The sequence below is a fragment of the Leguminivora glycinivorella genome, chromosome 15 (assembly GCF_023078275.1).
Source record: "Leguminivora glycinivorella isolate SPB_JAAS2020 chromosome 15, LegGlyc_1.1, whole genome shotgun sequence".
NCBI classification, from domain to species: Eukaryota; Metazoa; Arthropoda; class Insecta; order Lepidoptera; family Tortricidae; genus Leguminivora; species Leguminivora glycinivorella.
Window position 1 is genome coordinate 17,797,025 of NC_062985.1, and position 12,423 is coordinate 17,809,447.

General features: G+C 36.8%; 1 protein-coding gene across 1 annotated transcript; it reads left to right on the plus strand.

Moving 5' to 3' along the window:
* The first annotated feature begins 215 nt into the window (after window positions 1-215).
* LOC125233883 (acyl-CoA Delta(11) desaturase-like) lies at window positions 216-12,064 on the plus strand. The gene is made up of 5 exons (XM_048140036.1): window positions 216-433; window positions 4,877-5,007; window positions 9,251-9,456; window positions 10,825-11,010; window positions 11,624-12,064. Exons 1-5 carry the CDS (start codon window positions 259-261, stop codon window positions 11,901-11,903), a joined length of 978 nt encoding a protein of 325 aa, XP_047995993.1. The 5' UTR covers window positions 216-258; the 3' UTR covers window positions 11,904-12,064.
* The last annotated feature ends 359 nt before the right edge of the window (window positions 12,065-12,423 follow it).

The following is a 12,423-nucleotide window of genomic DNA, read 5'->3' on the forward strand; positions in this document are numbered from 1 at the left end:
AAAAAATCATTGCTCTATCTTCAAAAACCAGGGAGGAAATAGTCGAGAGCGTTTGTATGGAGAATTGACCCCTACCGTATCGTCTTTTAACTAGAGCCATTTACTTTAATTTTGTTCCAAATGAACCCCAACTTACACAATGTCAGCATAAATGCATAAATTAGCCACTAACAATTAATTACTCAAATCTAATCAAATGATTAACTAGAAAACAACGGAGTGGTGCTGTATTAGGGATTTAATTTGTAAAATAATATTATGGAGAAAAAACCACAAGCAAAACAGTCTTGGTTTAGAAATTTTGAAAAAAATCTGGGTTTCAAAAATGATATTAAGTGGGTGAACACAATACTGATAACTTTATATCATATATTATTTATTTATTGGCCCTATCATTATGCTTTTCCAGTGAAATGGCAGACGGTTGTATTTGGTAAGTTTTTAATACGTTTATAATGAATACCTACATAGAAATTACCCGCTATTTTAATTAATTTAAAAATATATATATTTGATATTGTCTCCGGTTACCGCGATAGTTCCTCATGAAATAAAACTATGGAAACGGATTATATCGCGTATAATGAATTTCCAATTCATCCCGCCGTTTCGAACACTTTATCGTGGTCAACGTGCAACGTGCAAAACCTACCCACATACAAGAAATATTAATGAACCATTCATTATACGCGATATAATCCGTTGCCATAGTTTTATTTCGTGACTAAATATTTGGTTAAACACGATTAACCCCTCAAATGCCATGTCCCGTATCCGTCACAGACCATTTGGACTTTAATTCAATTCAATTCAATTCAATTTAATTATTTCAATATAACAATTAATATACATTGTGTGTGAATATTTAAAAATATTTTAAGCGGGTTACTCACGTATTAAGTCGATATAGCGTTCGACATGTTTCGGTCCAATTTCGAGAACCTTTCACAAGAGTAGCGACCCCGCCTTTACATGTCGAGAGCGCGACGCATACATATTTTTAAATATGTATGAGTCTCACGGGAGTTTTATAGTTAAAATTGTGTGTGAACTTTACCTTTACCACATATTTACATCAAATATTAACATTTATTACATAATAATCATTAAATTAATAAAATAAAATTAATAAAATTTATTCAGTAGAATTTAATCAACAAATCAAATTCAGTAGACATTTTTTATCCTTGATTTGTATTATACTATTAAATATCGTTAAATTGGGGCTCATTAGAATCATCTAGGAAGAATATTATAATATATTATGTTGTTTAAATAAAATTACTTACGACATTAAAATTTAACAAATAAAAAAATTCATATTAGCAACATTCGTTTTACTGTTGTTCAATATCTAAGAGATCCCATTCATCGTTTGTCTATTTTTAGAATGTTTATTTACAATATAAATAGGAAGGTACATTGTAGTATTTTAAAACAGGAAGTTATCATCGATAAATCAATCGAAACGAGTCTTTTAAATATGATTGAAGAGGTAGAATCACAATCATGATTGATGATTTTATTTTGTCGATTTTGTGCTTAAAAGCTATTTATAGATTTGCTGCTTTGAAACGCAATCGTAATTTTATACGTCAACGTTCCATGTGACGACCAGTCTGGCCTAGGGTATAGTGACCCTGCCTGCTAAGCCACGGACCCGTGTTCGAATCCCGGTGTGTGATGTGATGAGCACAGATATTTGTTGCTGAGTCATGGATGTTTTCTATGTATATAAGTATGTATTTATCTATATAAGTAAGTATTTCGGCGCCTAGCACCCATATAGTACAAGCTTTGCTTAGTTTGGAGCTGGGTTAATCTGTGTACAGTCGGGCTCATAAATATGTGTAGGTACATTTCCTTACCTTAACTCGTTGAAATAATATTGTCTTCGGTTACCGCGGCCCGTTTGAAGATCCCTACAGTCGAGCGCCGGCCTGCAATTCTCCCCTTTGTTAGAGGGGTCACAGATAGGATCAGCCACATCTTGAAACGGGCTTCTATTAAAACTTATTTCAAGCCTATGAAGAAGATGTCCCAATTCCTGAGGCCTGTGAAATGTCAAACTCCTCTACAAAGCGCGGGAGTGTACAGGCTAGACTGTGAGTGCGGGCTGTCATATGTGGGACAGACGAAACGAAGCATTTCCACACGGGTGAAGGAACACATAGCGGATGTCAAGCACCGTCGGCAAAGGTCTGCAGTCTCTGAACATGTCATGGATAAAGTCAATCATGCTATAAAGTTTGACAAGCCTCTGGTTCTCGCTAAGGAGAAGCGATATATACCCAGAATGTTGCGAGAGGCCATTGAGATCAAGAAATATCCAAACTTTAATAGAGAGGATGGCTTTACCTTACCATCGGCTTGGGATCCAGTAGTACATCTGATAATGGAACAAGCACGACGAAGGCTGTGAGGCATTTGTGTTGTATGGTGTTGGACATTTGCAGTTTGTTTCTTTGTCAATTTTGTGTAGATTAATTAATTAATTATTTTTTAACAGAGTAATGGTAAATTTTTTTTTTGAATATTGTATAACTGGCTTTATTAATAGAGTGTGGCTAATGAAATATTGCCCCAACTTTTGGCGGGAAATTCAAAAAATCTAGGGCTGGTCACACTTGGTATAGTAGGAGATATAGTTTTGATACTAGAAAATATTTTTGTTTTCTGTGCACACTTATATTGAAAATCAATAGAAATTGCTAATATACATATGTACAGAAATTTGACAAAATCTGTTAGCATTTGACGTATTAACCTAAAAGTTTTACGATGGTTATTGGCATTTAAATATTAATAATTAACGTGTATTACAAGAAGTAATGGGGAACGCCCGACTTTCAATCCGGAGGTCGCGGGTTCAAATCCTGGCTCGTACCAATGAGTTTTTCGGAACTTACGTACGAAATATCATTTAATATGTACCACTAGCTTTACGGTGAAGGAAAACATCGTGAGGAAACCTGCATACATCAGCGAAGAAATTCAAAGATTTATGTGAAGTCTCCAACCCGCATTGGGCTAGCGTGGAGACTATATAGCCTGAGCCCTCTCAGACATGAGAGGAGGCCTGTGCCCAGCAGTGGAACGTATATAGGCTAAATTATATTATTTATTTTATTTTTTATATCAAATTACTACTGACCAGTCACTTCACTGATTTCTTCTAAATATTGGTTTTTCGTAAGTAAGTCGTTACGTTCCAATATTTTTACTTTATTAATGCTTCCCAGAGCTTCGAGTTTCTCCTTGTCTTTACACTCTTTTCCTGTTTATGAGATTTAAGTTTTATTATATTCACATACTTAATCAAAGTTATAGGCAAATGTTAGAACTAGTACTTAAAGTATCAAAATATTAATAGATCACCAACCTACTATATTGTTTACGACTTGTAAACATTGCAGTTTTTCATTATATGCCGCTTCACGTCGACTTCGCTCTTGGTTGTAATTATTTATTAGCTTAAACAGCAAATAGCGGACCTCGCTTGGTATCGTCATTGTTATAATATTTAAGATTTACCCTTTAACCCGCGAACAATTTGAACAAGTGACATAAATTGACAGCAGACTTTTAGCCTTTTTTTTAAACCATAGACAATTGGTGATACCACAAGGAAATATCTGTCAACAATATTTGGCTAGCCAGACTCTATTTCTTGTAAGTGGGTAGCTTTTGCACATTTTAATTTTTCCTCAGTCACCCGTTGACCACGAACGCTGTAAAGAGTTCGAAACGTCGGGATGTATTTTAAATTCATTATACGCGATTTAATCCGTTTCCATAGTTTTATTTCGTTGAAATAAGTCGAAAAACTGTACACATATTTATGAACTCGACTGTAAGGTGTGGACCCCAATATTTATTTGTTTATTTTTTATAATATCTACTAAACCCTTGCAGGGTCTATCAAAATCGTTGTTTATTTTTGGCCTGACTGACTTTACTTAACCCTTAAATGCATAAATTTCTCTTTTAACGAGATATTAATATATGTGATACACAATGGTTTTCTGACTCTGGGAAAAATAATAAAAAAAATATTTAATACAAATTTTAATACTAAATCAGTGTTAGAAGTTAAATAGGCCAAAACTTATTTATATAAATATATAATTATTGGTAAGTTTTATTTGTAAAGTTTTACTACTATTCGATAGGTACTCTATTTGTGAAACCCCCATGATAAAATGTTTAAACATAAACTAATTACTAACTTCGAATAAATCTGCCTAAATCACATAGTAAAAATCGTCGTCATCCTGTTTTTTCACACTTTTCCGCCATTTCATTTTTATCCTTAAATAATAAATAGTAAATCATAATATTGTTTAATTTATTAAATAATAATAAATACTGAATAATAAGTACCTAGACTTGGCTTACGAGATAACCGCCATGTGGGATGTTGATTCGACGATCATTGTCCCGATAGTCGTTTCAGCGAATGGTCTCATAGCGAAGAGTCTCGAGAGACTCTCGCTAGGTGGTTGGATCAAGGGTTAGATGCAGAAGGCGGTGATCTTGGACACGGCGCGGATAGTCCGACGGTTCCTCTCTCTGTAGCCCTAACCACCGTGCACCGGCAGCTTGGGCCCTGCCCCGCTGCTGGCGGCACCCTAGGTTAGGTTTTTTATAATGTGTTTATATATTTTGTATTGTTTTGTATGTGGTTTTGTATTTTACTTTTATAATCATATTATAAAAATACCTAGCCTAAGAAAGAAAATAAATACTGAATAATAATTAAGCTATGAATGTGATTTTGAATAGCTACATATTGAGCCACAGGCCAACAAATATATGATGTCATATATACATCACCATGTATTTAAGAGTTAAAACATGAATTGTACGGTTCCAGCGGCAATAATGTACGTGGCAAGCGGTTTTGGGGTCACGGGAGGCGCTCACCGACTTTGGACCCACAAGTCTTACAAAGCTACCCTGCCACTGAAACTCTTCATGCTGATGCTGTATTCTTCCGCCGGCCAGGTATGTTAGCAACTCGCTTTAGGGCTACTGTCAATCATCATCAACATATCCTTATACCACCCATATTGACCTGTCTTACAGTACCGCCACTTGTCCGAATATCCGTGAAAATTGAATCTCATCTTAAAGGCCGGCAACGCACTTGCTTGCATGTTAATCGCTTATAATCAGACGATCCATCTGCTCGTTTGCCTCGTATAAAAAAGTAATGATACTCTTCCTACTTATTAAGCGGTAAGAGCGTGCGACTTTCAATCCGGAGGTCGTGGGTTCGAACCCCGGCTCGTACCAATGAGTTTTTCGGAACTTATGTGCGAAATGTCATTTGATATTTGCCAGTCGCTTTTCGGTGAAGGAAAACATCGTGAGGAAACCGGACTAATTCCAATAAGGCCTAGTTACCTAGTTGGAAAGTCAGATGGCAGTCGCTTTCGTAAAACTAGTCCCTACGCCAAATCTTGGGATTAGTTGTCAAAGCGGACCCCAGGCTCCCATGAGCCGTCGCAAATGCCGGGACAACGCAAGGAGGATGGTGACTTTTCCTACTGTGTAAAAAGGTAGGCAATCATCATTTTTTTAATCATTCGCTTCACTTCTACCTATACCTGTAGAGAGCTACTCTGAGCTCTGCATTGTAATTACCCCATAGATTGCAGTAACCCCCATGTCTCTTAGCCTCTACCATGATTCTTCCCTCATATGATTAAATACGGATCCGTGCGTGTGAGTTGAATAAGATAAGGTAAGGTGGGACAAGATTGAACGGTTTCTTGTGAGTTAAGATAGAAAGCCTCCCGTAGCTTCACTATACGGAACATATTCGTAATATGAATATGTTCCGTATAGTGAAGCTAGAATTAGATTTAGATACTTAGAAGAAACAAGTTCATTCATTTGTATGGCGGCCGAGCGTGTCAGATTTTGTACTGAAGTTGTTACTTGCCTATGATTTTAAATATGTCTCAGGCCCTTGAGTGTTCATATTTTTTTGTGTTGTTGCAATTAATATTACTTAAAGAGGCATTATTAATGTTTTAATTGACTTCAACTTACAAAAATTGACGCCCGAAAGCTGTAAGCTGCGATTAAAGACGGACAACTCAGTGGATTTCACTGAGTTCATTTGACACGCTAAGTAGATACGTTTGCTTGATCTATGGTATATATGATATCTGTGATATTACCCCTCAGAAAAAATACCTCCAATCTTAACCCACATTACCTTATATTATTACTTTATATTTCAAGGTTACTTTTTCAATGACCAAAATTGACAGGCTGCATCGCATTCAAAAGGTTAACTCCAGTAGTAGATAGATAGATAGATAAATAACTTTATTTGTATCCACAACACAAGTACGAGTAGTATTAGTTTAAAATTCCCACGCAAGGATCCATGTAGACAGACATAGACATAGACATAGACATAGAATGGCTTTATTTAATATCACAAATTTCACAATGTTACAATGTTAAAATTAAAATAATTAGGTCAAACATGGATATTAAAAAGGGGCGCGACTCAGCATAATGTTGCAGTAATTTTTACTGCAACGCTAGTTTTCAGTCGGACCCTAAGTAGTTCACTAAACCTAAACTAATTAACCTAAACTAGTTTGTGTGTGTGTGTGTGTGTGTGTGTGTGTGTGTCATGTCTTACTAAGCATTATGTTATTCGATAGCGTAAACGCCTCGGATAATAACGTTGTACGGTGAAAGTGGCGCCCCAATATGGTTACTTAATGAACCAAAAAATTCATACATTTTGCGTGCGTTTTGTTGTATGCTAAATAAAACCACAGACAACATAAAACGACAAATTCATGGTAGAGGCTCTTGTATCAAACGTACTTATACATACATATACATATGTATGGAAAGTAATCAACAAGATCTGTCAAGCGCGAACAAGTAAAAGCACTTGAAGTTAATAAAAAGTGGACTTTTCAACTCAAAGCCATTTACTTTTCGCTATATTCCGCCGAATTATTACCCGACATTCTTTAAGCCTAATTTCTTACCTGAGTTTTTTAAGATAAAAATGTTTGATTAAGAAAAAGAAGTGGACTTTTCTTTCTTTTACGGATTCTGGAGTTTCAAATGAGGTATGAAATCGACTTGAAGAGATTAGGGAGTTTATAAATTTTACCTAGTTTTTATTAAAAAATATGTGTTATTTACCTCGTAAATTATTACAAGTAGATACTTAAATTTACACCTAGAGTTAAATATATCGATAAGTATTGTAAGTTGCGCATGTAACACCCCTTGAGTTGCAGGTAACGGTGAGCGCTTTCCATCAGGCGGGCCGTATACATGTTTGCCACCGACGTGACGTGGTATAAAAAAAAGTTTGAGTAGAACTAGAAGTAGGTAACTACAAGTACTACCTTAATTACTTTTTTCACACATCAGAAATGATTCAGTGTGTCTGTTAGGTACAACATCGGTGTTACAAGACATTATTGAAAGTTAATAAGTTCAAAGATTCTTATGTTCTTAATGATCTCATTATATCCAAAGTATCCAAACCATTTTTTAGGTAGTTTTAGTTTATTATTTTAAGTTTTATTTTTAGATAGTTTTAGTTTATTATTTAAAGTTTTATTTTTAGGTAGTTTTAGTTTATTTCTTTAAGTTTTATTTTGTAAGTAGGTTATGTTCATATTCGATTGTTTTTTTTTATTGGTCATTAGTTTAATATTGTTTGAATAAAATGTAAAGCACCTAAGCAAAGTCTTGTATCAAAATCTACAGGTTACGATCAGGATCTAAAAATACAAGCTTTAAAGCGGTCCCGGTTTCGAATCCCAGTAAGGGCATTTATTTGTGTGATGAGCACAAATATTTGTTCCTGAGTCATGGATGTTTTCTTTATACAATATAAGTATTAGAGATGGGCCGAATACGGACTTTGCCGAATACGAATATTCGGCCGAACATTCGGTTCAGCTGTTACCGAACCGAACATTCGGCCGAATGTTCGGTTCCGCCATATTTTAAATCCTGGATTAGATTTAAAAACTTTTCAATTATTGGTAAGTAATGGGTACTAAGGCTCATAATATTCCTATAATTTAGTGCATAAGAAAATTTTGGTTTTGTATCTTAAGCTACGTTATCTTAATTTCTAACATAATTAATTAATTATTGTAGGTAGTTATATTTTAACGCATTTTTAACTCCCTTTGGTGGTTTCGAATGCTGAAATAGGATGTTATTATCCGATGAATTACGAAAAAACTTACGCTATTTATTTACTTTGTTTATTCGGTAAATATTCGGCAATATAACCGAACTATTCGGCCGAATACGAACATTGAAAAACTTGCCGAATATGCCGAATTCCGAATATTTACCGAATATTCGGCCCATCTCTAATAAGTATGTATTTCTCTATATATTTAAGTAATATATCGTCTCCTAGCACCCATAGTACAAGCTTTGCTTAGTTTGGGGCTAGGTTGATCTGTATAAGGTGTCCCCCAATATTTATTTATTACTTATTTATTTAATGGCTAACGCGATATATTGATAATGATTGGTCGCTTTAGTAAATGGCGCGCTGCGGCATTTTTAGGTCACATATAACGTTTCCCATACGGCGCATCGGAACCCATGAAATATTTTTACGCGCCATTAGTTCTGTCTGTATAGAGCTACCAAACACATTTAGATGTGAAATGTGTAAAAGACGCCCTACCGGACCGCGTCGCGTCCTTAACACAACATCTCACTAAAGTACCTACTTATACTGTTTCCACCGCGAGCGCATTAATTACATTTAACTTTCATCGCTGGTGGTCCTAGGAATCTTAAACTGCATACCAGCAGTAAGTCAGCAATGAACATGAAACGCAGTCATTAATGAGTCTATTTCTCTCGCGGTGGAAACTTGGCCATATGGCGGTCCATCGGCCTTGGATCGCACCAGGTCAAGTTTCTAATATGAATCTTAAATCGAGACACAAAAGTAAAAATTCTATTCTTCTTCGTCGAAACCTCATGACCGAGGGTCGTGTCCGCAATTGCAGTGCCCTCCACCCAGGCCGATCTATTGGAGCATATGTTATCGTACCCTCGTACACTCACGGACTTTAATTGTTGAGCCATTCAGAGGCCACAATAATTTTGTCATGTCATAGTTAAGCTATGACGTGTCCAGTATAAAGTGGATCAACAATTAATGTCCGCGATCGTACCTACTATACCTGGAAAACAGTTAACCAGACAATCTTTCCAGAACTCTCTCCTCAACTGGGTCCGCGACCACCGAGTCCACCACAAGTACAGCGACACAGACGCGGACCCCCACAACGCTAACAGAGGCCTGTTCTTCTCTCACATCGGCTGGCTTATGCTGAAGAAGAATGAAGAAGTCATCAAGAGAGGGAAGCAGATTGACATGAGCGACATTGAGAACGATCCCGTGCTACGGTTTTATGAGAAGTAAGTCAACTCTAAATATACCTACTGAATAGACGGACCCCTATAATGCGAACAGAGGCCTGTTATTCTTTCACATCGGGTGGCTTATGCTGAAGAAGAATGATTGATATGAGCGATATTGAGAACGATCCGGTGCTACGGTTTTATGAGAAGTAAGTCAACTCTAAATATACCTACTGAATAGACGGACCCCTATAATGCGAACACATCGGGTGGCTTATGCTGAAGAAGAATGATTGATATGAGCGATATTGAGAACGATCCGGTGCTACGGTTTTATGAGAAGTAAGTCCACTCTAAATATACCTACTATATAGACGGACCTCTATAATGCGAACAGAGGTCTGTTCTTCTCACACATCGGGTGGCTTATGCTGAAGAATGAAGAAGTCATTAAGAGAGGGAATCAAATTGACATGAGCGATATTGAGAACGATCCGGTGCTGCGGTTTTATGAGAGGTAAATTAAACAGTAGGGTGGTTTAAGGGCATGTACCCATAAAAAATAAAAATTAAGCACGACTTAGAGCAGTTCATCAGATGACCTACTTCTGGACAAGTGCATGTAATATGCAGCAATGAAAAGTAAACTTTATACTTGATTATACATTTCATGAATGAATGTATGACGCTGATCATTCTGCATAGTTGACAATTTGACTTGCAGAATCTTAGCTTCCATGATGCATAACCGATGATAGTGCAATGTTACGATGTTATCAAGATTATAATATTTGCGACCACCTTGATGAAAATTTGGGGCATAGAGGAATAAGTAAGGGAAGAGTTAGTACATCAGTAAATGCGGGTTATTTGTATAGGCATAGTTAAGAGACATCTAGCGACAATCACGCATCATATAGCGTGAATTATCATTACCACTACTCGATACATTAGGTGGCAACTGTGACTCGTCTGCCAAAAATTTTATATTAGAACAGTTTACAACTTATGTTACAAGCAGAAGGAATTGAAAACAGAATACTGATTAATACTATTGTAATATTAGCTAAAAATTGTTGAGCATTAGACTTTTCGTTCTTCGCGACATCTATTAACAAGTAGCAGTACTGATAATTTACGCTAGTTGACGCGTGATTGACGCGTGATTGTCGCTAGATGTCACTTAACTATGCCTATACTAATAACCCGCATTTACTGATGTATGGAGTTACAACTCTTCCCTTAGTTATTCATCTATGCTTTACGCCGTTTTCACATTATCCGATCCGATATCGGATGTCGGAAGGATTTCCATAGAAAAAATCCAAGATGGCGCCCGTAATGTATGGGATATCGGTCCGACATCCGATATCGGATCGGATAATGTGAAAACGCACAGGGTGAAACTTATTTTTTTTTTTTTAGATACTTCCAATGGTTCAAACTGCTCTTCTGCTACTACCTGCCGACGATGATCAACGTGTGGTTCTGGGGTGAGAACTGGAAGACCGCCGTGGCTTGGCAATGCTTCCTCCGATACATCACGACCTTCCACAGTGAACTCACTGTCAACAGTCTGGCTCACGCTTTTGGATACAAGCCGTATAATAAGTGAGTTTACTTTTATGTAACTGAACCGATTGTTATTGACTCTTTTGACATTTGATGGGTAAACAGTAGAGAAACGACGAATAGATAGAGGTCCCTAAAAACAGCGATGGCTTAGCAATTCTTTCTCAGTGAGCTCACTGTCAACAGGGAATTTGGGACCTCACAATTTGGGAAACATGCTTAGTGAGTTAAAATTAATCAGGATTCAGTCGTTATAATCAGTCATTGGCACAGGTCGCCCTAAATAATAAATAATAAATAAATATTATAGGACATTCTTACACAGATTGACTGAGGCCCACGGTAAGCTCAAGAAGGCTTGTGTTGTGGGTACTCAGACAACGATATATATAATATATAAATACTTATATAAGTACATAGAAAACATCCATGACTCGGGAACAAATATCTGTGCTCATCACACAAATAAATGCCCTTACCGGGATTCGAACCCAGGACCGCGGCGCAGCAGGCAGGGTCACTACCGACTGCGCCAGACCGGTCGTCAAAGATGCACGAGAGTCGCCCTAAGATGCACGAGAGAGCTTAGATTTTTCTGAGAAAATGAAATGTGATTAGATTGCTTGATTTCTTATGAACTTTTTGCTTTCAGAGACCTAAAGCCAGCAGAAAACCGTTTTGTCGCCACCGTAGCTCTTGGAGAAGGTTGGCACAACTACCACCACGCGTTCCCCTTTGACTACAAAGCCGCTGAGCATTACGACTTCTTCAACTTTGGAACAGCCTTCATCAGATTGTTCGAGAAGCTGGGGTTAGCCTACGACCTGCGGGAAGCGACGCCGGAGATGATCAATGCTATAGCCAAGAGATTAGGTGATGGGACTCCTGTACATTTCCCGCTTGATTCGGAAAATGAAAGAGCTGTTGGTTGAATTTAATAATACGAGGATGTTTTGATGACGCACCAAAACTGAATAAAATTATGTCTGTTTAGAAGGATACTTTTAACTAGGTTTAGTTTAGGTTTGCATATATTTCTGTTAAAAAAATGTATATAGTATGTAACAATACAAGTAATAAATTATTTTCATGACTTGTTATTTATTCAAAATACACATGATATTACTGATGATATTACATTTAGATATTATTATGGATAACGACATTTATTTAAGACAATATTAAACCAAAACCACCATCCATCCATCCAAAACAAAATCTTCTCAGAGTACATATACCAATTTTAATTAAATCTTGAGCAAAACGTAACGTTGGAAGGATTCTTATAGTGACTAGGATCTGGTTGAGGTCCAACGTTGCTGTACAAAATATTTTTCATGACTGGTATTCGGGGGTATCGTGGAGCCTCTGGCTTTACCTCAAAATCCTCCGGTCTCCATCCATACGTCCAATTTGAAGTTTCTGGGAATACATACTTTTCGTCAGGACTCA

Excerpts from the sequence above, each read along its gene's own strand:
- LOC125233883 (XM_048140036.1), top strand. The coding sequence starts at position 259 with ATGGAGAAAAAACCACAAGCAAAACAGTCTTGGTTTAGAAATTTTGAA. Across the intron at positions 434-4,876 it reads ATGGCAGACGGTTGTATTTG|CGGCAATAATGTACGTGGCA; the intron begins GTAAGTTTTTAA and ends GTACGGTTCCAG. Across the intron at positions 5,008-9,250 it reads TGTATTCTTCCGCCGGCCAG|AACTCTCTCCTCAACTGGGT; the intron begins GTATGTTAGCAA and ends CAATCTTTCCAG.